Source organism: Xenopus laevis, chromosome 8L (assembly GCF_017654675.1).
Source record: "Xenopus laevis strain J_2021 chromosome 8L, Xenopus_laevis_v10.1, whole genome shotgun sequence".
NCBI classification, from domain to species: domain Eukaryota; kingdom Metazoa; phylum Chordata; class Amphibia; order Anura; family Pipidae; genus Xenopus; species Xenopus laevis.
Window position 1 is genome coordinate 67,778,374 of NC_054385.1, and position 10,746 is coordinate 67,789,119.

General features: G+C 36.2%; 1 protein-coding gene across 1 annotated transcript; it reads right to left on the minus strand.

Moving 5' to 3' along the window:
* Nucleotides 1-8,208: 8,208 nt before the first annotated feature.
* Nucleotides 8,209-9,201, minus strand: LOC108699538 (olfactory receptor 1019). Its single transcript, XM_018231634.1, has one exon. It carries the CDS (start codon nucleotides 9,199-9,201, stop codon nucleotides 8,209-8,211), a length of 993 nt encoding a protein of 330 aa, XP_018087123.1.
* Nucleotides 9,202-10,746: the final 1,545 nt, after the last annotated feature.

The window sequence follows — 10,746 nt, forward strand, 5'->3', positions numbered from 1 at the left end:
CCCAGCTACAGTACCTTGATGTTTTATCCCACCAGGTCTTAGTGATACCAGTTATATCATAGTTTTCGGCACATGCAATCAATTCCAGCTCTCCCATTTTACCTGACAAACCCCTTGCATTTGTCAGCAGATGTTACTACTTTTCCCTCTGATATTTATATTACGCAGATTTAGACATAGATCCAAGGTCAGTTTTCTTTGTAACAGTGGGATTATCTGATATGCTGTGTAGCCCCCTCACGCCTTCCCAATGACCCCCTTTCTAATACCACTGAAGTGTTTTAAAGTAATAAAAATATCATGTAGTGTTGTCCTGCACTGGTAAAACTGGTAAAATCTGTTTGCTTCAGAAACACTACTATAGATCATATAAACAAGCTGCTGTGTAGCAATGCCGGAAATTGAAAAAAGGCTATATGGCACAGGTTAACTAATGGATAACAGATAACACCATTATGTTCTACAGAGCTTATCTGCTGTGTAACCTGAGCCTTTTCTCCTTTGAATGGCTGCCCCATTGCTACACAGCAGCTTATTTATATAAAAAAATAGTAGTGTTTCTGAAGCAAATACACCAGTTTTACCAGTGCAGGGCAACACTGCATTATATTTGTATTACTTTAAAACAATTTAATTGTTTGATGTTACTGTTCATTTAACTCTTCTGTACTGTTTATCTCTATCTCCCTCTGTCTTGGGGTATATGGTTGTATGATTGTGTTGTAACTTGCAAACCTGTCTAAAGTGTGCCATTTGGTTTGTTAATCTATCTCTTAAATGATTCACATACTGAAAATATTTTTTTTCCATTTCAAAGCTATTAAGCTATTTAGTGGCTGCTATTATAATGAAATTCCTAACAACAGCGACTTTGCTGGTTAGTTCATCTGGCATATGTCAGAGATATAGTTAAACAGGAAGATAAATATTCTGATGTTGCACTGCTTAGGAAAGGGATGGGAAAGGTCATCTGGAGTTTTTTCATGTCTTTCCTGGGCAGAGCAAGATCAGAACATTTCTTTCTTTTCCTTCTGAATGTAGTTCTTTCACAAATTTGTATGGTTTTCATATCCTGTACCAGATTGCACAAAATACACATAATAGTATATGAACTATTAAAGTAACATTTTGTTCAACACATATTATATAACTTATATATATGCTATTGAGCTACCTATCATTTTAAAATATTTTCCCTTAGCAGTTACACATTGATGTAAAGATTAAAGATGGAAAATCACAAGGACACTCAAGTCACTGAATTTATTATCCTTGGTTTTTATGAAGACCCACATCTACAAATCATTCTATTTATGATTTACAACAACAATCCTGCCCAAGCAGGCTATTTGCCAACCTTTACAGTATTCTGCAATCGTTAACTCCAAATGCTGTTTATATCTGGATCTTATGTGTCTTTGTTGATGCAATACTCATTTTGTGGATCTAATGTGATCAATCATTTATTCTGTGACCTAAAACCCCTTCTACTGCTTTCATGCAGTATAACACATAGCGTAGAGTCTGCCATACCAATTGCTGGTGCCCTTTTTGATTTACACCTTTATTTTTAATAATATTATTTTACATATTTATTATCTGCAATATTTGGCATATACATTCAAAGGAGGGGAAGACCAATGTATTTTCTACCTGCTCATCCCACCTCACTGTTGTCATTCTGTTCTTTGGAATTATTCTTTGTACATGTGTATACAAGACCAAAATTAGCCTACTCTATAGAAGAGGACAAAGTGTTTTCTGTCTTGTACACGTCTTGTATTCCAATGCTAAATCTGTTACAAAATCTGAGAATGAAGTCAATTACCTGAAAAAACAGAGCCAAATGAGTGCAGATAGCTGGGTTTAGAACATCTTCATCTTCTCTGTTTTCATCAAGAAAGTCCTGTATTTAGGCAAATCAGCAGAAACATCACTTCTTGTACTCTACTCAATATTTAGCATTAGATTACATGAAACCTAAAACCTTTATGTGTTTTCAATACATTCCACAAACTCATCACAAAATGGTGCCTTTTTTTCTCATTAAAATATAGTAAAATATAATTTGCAGTAGGCCTGCAGTAATAGTTTCCAATTTGCAGAAAAATAAGGATTAATGTATTCATATTAATTTATACTTTTCCCAGCAGTAGCCATATCCCATAGAAATTTTACTTTCTGTATTTCGAAACCACATTTTATAGTTTCATCATGTAAACCTTTAAAGTGTCTGTATGCAGCAATTTTGATAGTGGTTTAATTCATACAATTAACAATGGGGATTGTGGGGTTTGTACTATGGCTTTAGTCATGTACTCATGTAGGGTCCACATGGCAATGAAAACTATCATAAATAAGACTGGTATGCAGTGATACTAATTCTACCCATTCATTATGGAATGCCATCCAAGTTGCCATGCCCATTGTGACCCACTTAATAAAGTGAAAGCCAAAACAAAAAGCACCACAGATTTACACAAATTTATAGTTTTTGCCAATAAACTTCTTAAGAGTCCAACATGGTAGATCCAAATACACTGGGCCTAATTTAAAATGCATGATACATTTTCCTGATTTTACATGTTTTTATTCTGGTCCCTTGATAAACGTAAAATGGGGGTTCTACTGTAGTTTGAACAGTACCATGTTTTAAAGATATTTAATTCTGCACTCACAATAGTCAGCAAAGTCTTTCTTTCTCAAAAACATTTCTGTGTATTGGGGAAGTACTTGCAGGTGCAGCCAGTGTTCCTGTAATTCATATGTTTGTCATTTATACATATACTTGTTTTATAAAGATTAGGTGGAAACTACTGTTACAGGTGGAGTAAGTAAATACTTGTCACAGTTTCTGTTCAGGAAAGAAATAAACATAAAGATAATATGTGCATATGAAAGATTTGTGCATGACATTCTGATACTGTGGTCAGGATCATATAGCACTTTATGCACTTTAATAGCAATATTATGTTACGTAATAATATACTAATTTAGGGTGAAGAAGATGCACATCCAACACGTTAAAACATTTGGTCTAAATGAAGGTGAAAACCCCCCATCTGAAGCCTCTCCAGTTTGCATGGGGAAAAACAAATTCCTTCTTGACTCCAATATAGCAATCAGTCCTAGGATGAACTTTGTGCTAAAAATCAATTTCTGTTTTCTGTAAAAATGTTCTTGAAACTTCCTAGTATATCTGTCACTACCTGGCTCAGGGCCCACCGGGGCTGCTGTGCACGGCCCCCCTCCGGGAGGTCATGCCAGGAGGAGTCCAGTGGATATGGGTGCGGATCTGGGCCGACCCTGGCCTCTACAACAGCTTCAGGGAGAGAAATATACAGCTCTTACTGTAAATACCGGTAAAAATGTTACAGATTACCCTTACATAGTTAAATTGGGTTGAAAAAAGACAAAGTCCATTAAGTTCAACCCCTCCAAATGAAAACCCAGCATCCATACACATACCCCTCCCTACTTTTAATTAAATACCCATACCTATACTAACTATAGAGCTTAGTATCACAATAGCCTTTGATATTATGTGTGTGTGTAATATTTTATCTTTCCTTAGTTAAACCTTCAAACCTCATAGCTTTTTCATTTGAAAGAAATATATTGTAACAATGATAAATAGGTTGATAAATAGGTTAACCATGTTAAATATATAAATATGATATCCTCCGTAATCTCCTTATTAATCATGTTCAGGAAAGTCACAGGTCTCAGCATTGTATAGTAAATGTTTCTTATTTGCTCCTCACAACACAACAAAAAGGCCCCCCAGATTTGCCTGTCAAACAGCAGAAACTCACTACAAAACACAAAGAGAGAGAGATCAACAATAGATGCAGACCAGGACTACAAACTGCGGTGAAAAGTAAAGAAGAATTTATTGTCGTTTCAGTTCCGTTTTGGACCTTTCTCAAGACATTGTAAACAGAAATGTACTCCACCTTAGGATAAATACATGAGATGGCTCAAAAACCCTTGTGTGATGTCATCATTGAATGAAATACAGTGTATAGTACATATAAACAGTGAAAACCCATAGTGTGCCAACACTTGTCACACTACAAACTGTATAAAAAGGTCCCACAGCCTTTATTAAAGCATTTATGTAAAGAGAGATAAGAAAGGTGTGTTGCACAAAGTCTGTCTATGAACAACTGCCTGTGTAAAGCTGGGGCAGGCGTTGTCATAGAGAAGCCTGTCAATGCTTACAAATGGCTAAGGCAGGAAAAAAGCAGTTATTGAAGTGAACATGCGGGAAAGTCTCACCGTGATCACCCGCATACGGGCAGACTACTCAAGATTCAACACGGGGTCATCTGAACATCCACTTATGTTATTTATTTTATCACCTGCCTGTGTAGACTGTACTATGTTGGCAAGAAGGTCTCCACATTTAGAGAACGGATGTCAAATCACCATTGATCGATCTGAGACGTTTATGAATGTAACAAATCCAATAAACCTGGAGCCAGGCACTTTCTCATACAGGGCATCTCTTAAGTGTATGATTATTGATCATTGCCAAGTTGCCCCCAGGGGTGGAAAACACTGCTCCAGTTGGAATGCAGATGGATTTTTAATTTGGATACATTGGCCAAGAGGGGCCTGAATGAACTTGATAGCTTTCACTGTTTGTTGGGGTCCCGATACGAAAAAACTCTTTGCCATTCACCTTTGTTCTACTGGGGCTGTGAAATTGATGCTATACAAAAATGTATTGTTTGCCCCACACTATACTACCTTGACTTTGTTTCTTGTTAATCATCACAGCCAGCCAGCCCATTGTCTTATCTAGGCATAACTTTTGTCCCCATTGTTCTGCACACAAAACACGCACCTCTATTTTTGGACACTGATCATTTATTTAGTGCCGGGAGACTCTATCAGGGCCGCCATTAGAAATCACAAAGCCCTGTACAACAAAATTTTCCCCCCATCAACTTCGGCTGTTTGGGACTTCGGCTGTTCGGGACTACGGAAGATGCGGCATGGCTTTGGCGCTGTCAAGGGGGACCTGGCTATTTCGAAAAGTGCAGCACAGCCGAGCCCCACTTTAAGCCCAGGCCCGGTACAGTAGTACCCTCTGTGCCTGCCCCGATGGTGGCCCTTAACTCTATGACCTGTCAGAGCCAGTGACCAGTTCATTTAAAATTTCCTACATTATGTGGGGTGTTTCAGTATAATTAATAATGCTGCCAGCCAGGGCCCAAAGGGGTTACACATGTTGAGACAATGTACTCTTATCTTAAGCTGGCCATAGACGCAAAGATATAGTCGTACAAACATTTCCTATGATTTTTGGACAGTGTGTGGATCATCCCGACATTTTCCGAACCATGGTAATCGGTCGTTTAGTCGATTGGACGGGCTAAAAGATTTGTGTCGGCTATCTATAAATTCTCTGACGACATCAGTGGGAGCTTGTCACTAGAATTTGTCGGACATATCTTTCGTAAGATTGCTGTCATGGGCAGAATATCGTCTGATTTGTTCAGAAATAAAAGCAGCTAAAAGCCCCCCAAAGTTTCTCCCAGCCTAGCGAACCTTAGTAAAGCTGACCCTCCGACACCATTAAATCATCTTCCTGAGTTGTTTCAGTCACACTGGGCTGGGGGCAGTGTGATCCCTCCATAGACTGGAGTCCTGTTTTCATTTGTAATTAGCCTATGGAGGGATCGCCCGTCCCCAGCCCAGCGTGACTGAAACAACTCAGGAAGATGAATTAATGGTGTCGGAGGGTCGTCGTTTCTAAGGTTCGCTGGAGGCTGCTTTGGGAAGCTCTTAGCTGCTTATATTTCGCGTGCAGCTTCTTTTCACTGATACCGACACGTTCCTATTTTAATAGGAACGTGTCAGTATCACTTTAAGATGCCATTCCATTGTATAGACCATTCATGGGGTGGCCTTTAGTATTCACCTGGCAAATTGTGTTATATAACATTATCAGCATGCATTTTGCACAATATTGCAAATATTGCAGACAGTGGACAATAACCTGTTTGTGGGAGAATGTTGATTTTAATCAACATGAAGATCCTCTTGTTTATCCTGCAGATGCAGCACACTGTGGAAACTAAGTCTGCCAGCAAGTAATTGTTGGACACTTCTCTTTATTTTAAAATGCATTATAACATCATTTGATCTGCCCGGTGACGTCATCACGATTGGCACAAAAATTCTGATATTTAAAGCTACAATGTACTTTTCCAATCACCCAACGTAGGGCTGTCTCCATAGTTCCTGGGTGCGTTTATATATTGTCTGATCGTTGTTCTTGACCCTAGCTGCCTGGTAGTAACCTTTACCTGTTATTACCATTCTTCGGATCCTGATTTTGCTGTGCTACTGCTTGGTGTTGACTACAGCCTGTGAACTTGACTATGTTTCCTCTTCTTGATTTGGTACCGCATTGTCTGTTGATATTGACCTGGCCTGTTCCTCATCTATACTGCCTGCTCCCTGTCGTAGCGTAGGGTTTCTCCCAAGCAAAAGGCGACTGTTATAGGCAGAAAAGTGAGCCATGATCGGACCTTGCAGTTAGTTCTGGGTTTGGCATACTGTTCGTTACAAGTATCATTTTGCTGTTGCTGGCACTTTACAGTTTGTTCAAAGTGTACTTTGCCCCTTTCCTGCTTAGAAATATGTGCTACTGACCCTAGCACATGAAATATATTGCTCTGTAAAGCAAACCTTTTTTTATATTGTTACTGTTTCTACATTTTTGTTTTTATTTCAACCCTCTGCAACTCTCTCATTCAAACAATTGCCTGTTTGCTATTGTAAAATGGAACCTAACAACCACACATCTCAGTAAGATCAAAATTGTAAAGCTGTTGAAACTAAAACTATTTGGTGCTAAATTCACTAAAACAATTATGTTCATCTGTAAGTCTTTTTGCTTCCAGAATTTTAATTTTTTTTTTCAAATCTAAATTCACTTTTGACTAAATGTAACTAAAACCTGTAGTCATAATTTTAGAGTAAATAAGTGACAGTGTTGTCTTTGAATAAGTTATAGAATTGCTTGCCCAAACATTTTTTTTAATTCAAAAAAATCATCACTACTTGGCAAATGTTATTGCTAGTGTAAAGAAAATGAAAAAGGGACAGTATATCCTCTTTTAAACATGAGTATAATGAATAGGGCTTGTTCTGAACTTTCCTGTAAATTTTTGGAGTGCTCAGAGGAAAACTATGCAAGCTCTGAGAGAACATTTAAACTCTTTGCAGATGTTGCACCATTAGGAATCGCATCTCAAAGTACCAAACACACACTATTTACACCTATGGCACAGAGAGCATATTAAGAGAATCACCAAATGCATATGTGCAGTCTGTCATTTAGTATCATGTGGATTTGGCTAGAACTATGGCATGACACATGTGCCATAGGCATTGATGGCATAAAAATCTTCAAATTAGTTTCTAACAAGAAATTACTTTCTAATAAGAACAGGTGTCATTTTTATATACACTCATTATGATATAATAAATGATAATTATTTTCCTCCAACTTACTTACTTAACAACTTACTTAAAGGTACAGCTGTATTACTTACTCAGCTTGTAATTTTAGCCTTGGCGAAGCTGCCATTTTTTCTTGGAAATGGAGGCCACAACCTATCTTGCCATCTCCTATAGCTCTCCTAATGTAGAGGACAGTCCTAGTTTACCATAATGAATGGTCTGAAATTAGTGTGGAAATGTACAGAAGGTGCAGGGCCATAAATGCAATGCTTCATTACACAGACAACTTCTTTGGGTCCTCCCATGGCCTGTAACAGAGAGCTTCTGTAACATCATGGTTTAGGATCAGTTAATCAGAAAGTGCCAAATTATGGGAAGGCCATCTCCCATTTTAATCATATCATTCAAATTTTTAAGAATGATTTTCTTTTTTCTATACTAATATAACAGTACCCTGTACTTCATCCCAACCAAGATATAATTAATCCTTATTGGGGGCAAACCAATCTTATTGGGTTTAATTTAAAATTTAAATGTATTTTTTAGCAGAGTTAAGGTATGGAAATTAAGGCAAGATCCCTTATCCAGAAAACCCCAGGTCCATAGCATTCTGGATAACAGGTCCCATACCTGTATACTGTAGGCATTCCCTTATATTAACTGTTTATGGAAAAGGTGAAATTCTACGAAGCATTTCAAATGAGCCATTATAATAAAAAGTTAAAATCAGCTTTCAATGTGTTTTTGAAGTTTTTTCAAATTTAAAGTGAATGGATATATAATCTTACAGTACATGTAATGCAGTTGTCGTTTCATTGCTGACTTTACATCTTTATTTTTTAGACTGTAAATGAGTGGATTCAAAATGGGAACTGCTGCTGTGTTAAATAGAGAAAATAGTTTATGAGAATCCGATGTGTACTCTGACGGGGGAGTTAAGTATAGACAGTAGAGGGTTAAATAAAGAATAATGACTAATGTCACATGGGATGAACAAGTGTAGAAGGCCTTGCGTCTCCCAGATGTTGAAGGTATCTTAAAGATAGCATGGATAATGAAAATGTATGGTAGAAGTGTGGTTAGCAGAGGGAAAACTCCTGAGATGAACACTCCTTCTGTGACAATCCAGAGCCTTAACAATGTGGTATCACTACAGGAATTTTTCATCAGAGGTAAAACATCACAAAAGAAGTGATTTATTTCATTTGATGTATAACAAGAGAGGCTATTTATTATAACAGTATGTGGTATAACCTCCATAAAACCCAGTAACCAACATATAGTGGCCAAAACCACACAAGCTCTAGGGTTCATAATCATGTGATAATGTAGAGGATTACAAATAGCAGCATAACGATCCAAGCTCATGGCAGCCAGAATTAACAACTCAGTACACTCTAAGGCCATAAAAAAATACACTTGTGTTATGCAGTCTGGGAAGGATAATGTTTTATTCCCAGTGAGGAATATGGCTAAGGTCTTATGCAGAGTGACTGTGATGGAAGATATATCAAGGACAGACAGATTTCCAAGGAAGAAGTACATGGGATTATGAAGCTTAGAGTCTATGCCCACAAGCAAAAGAATGCTTATGTTGCCACCAAGGGCAAATAGATAAATCAGGAGAACCAGAATGAAAATGGGAGCCTGAAACTTTGGGATGTCTGAGATCCCCTTGATAATGAAAAATGGTACAACGGTGTAATTTTCTGCCTCCATTTCCACAAACATTCAATATAGCTTCTATGAAAAGAAAATCTGAATTATTTTAATTGTTTTATCCAAAGATTAATATATATAATTATTTAAAACTTAAAATATGTTATATACTATCTTTTTAGCTGCTAAAAACATGTGAACATTAAATAAAGCCAAGAGAATTGCTTTGCTACCAATATAGGTTCATGATGTTATATAGTTTTTATTCATATATATATATATATATATATATATATATATATATATATATATATATATATATATATATATATATATATATAAAACAAAAAAAACTTCCGCGCACATAGGTCTTGATAAGTGAAAAAAAGCTGGTAGATTTATTTCAACGTTTTCGGCTTACAAACTCAAGCCGTCATCAGGAAGGGCCCTTTCTGATGACGGCTTGAGTTTGTAAGCCGAAACGTTGAAATAAATCTACCAGCTTTTTTTCACTTATCAAGACCTATGTGTGCGGAAGTTTTTTTTGTTTTATAGATATGAATTTTTGTCCAGCACCTAGGCATTAACATGGCTATCTGAGTGCACCTATCTAGTTATATGTCTATATATATATATATATATCATAGCATAGAAGATACTCACTGAAGTCCAAATATGCGTGGATGCAATGTAGTAGTTGAATAACAACATATTAGTAAAAGCACAGCTCTCACAGGACATGCACTGAAATGTTGATTTTGCACATGCATATATATGGAGCATAGAGGAGCACTCACAAACTGTTTTTTCCCCTGAGGAAGATCAAAATAATGTGGTCAAATCGTTGGAATTGTTTTATTTTTGTTGCTTAAAATCAGTTATTCAAACTGAGCCTGTATATATATATATATATATATATATCTATATATATATATATATATATATATATATATATATATATATATATATATATATATATATATATATATATATAGATATATATATATATATATATATATATAATTGTCCCAAAAGTGCCCTCAACTTAAAGTTGCCAGAGAGAGAGAGAGAGATGGATTTTAAGAACATGGTTAATAATGAAATAATGATAATTCTATTCTCAATACTTAAAAGGCAAGTCAACCCCCCCAAAAAAAGTAAAACATAATTCTAGGCAACTTTGCAATATACTGTACATTTATTACAAATTGTCTGGTTTTTAGGTTATTTGTATATGTAATGCTATTGAAATCAGTGTTTGTCTGTCCCTTTCTATTCTCTGCCCTTGTAAGCCAGCTGATTAACAGACCTGTGTTTTCTGGGGAACTAAGACTTTTTCAACATTGTTTAAAAAGTAACCAGGAGTTAAGCAAATGCTGCTTTTACTAGCAATTCCATTTACAAATAACCTGAAGAGCACTGAAAATGTTTAATAAAATGTTCAGAGTACTGAAAATTAATAATGTATATTTGAAAGTTGTTTAGAATGATGTTGTTTTTATTAGGCACATTTTTATTTTGGGGTTGACTTTCCCTTTAATTATTTGTAAATATGCATAGGGAATAATATATTTATATTGTAAAATATAATACTATTAGAAGCTA

Bases quoted from the DNA above. Each gene is read 5' to 3' on its own strand.
- LOC108699538 (XM_018231634.1), bottom strand. From the start codon at position 9,201: ATGGAGGCAGAAAATTACACCGTTGTACCATTTTTCATTATCAAGGGG.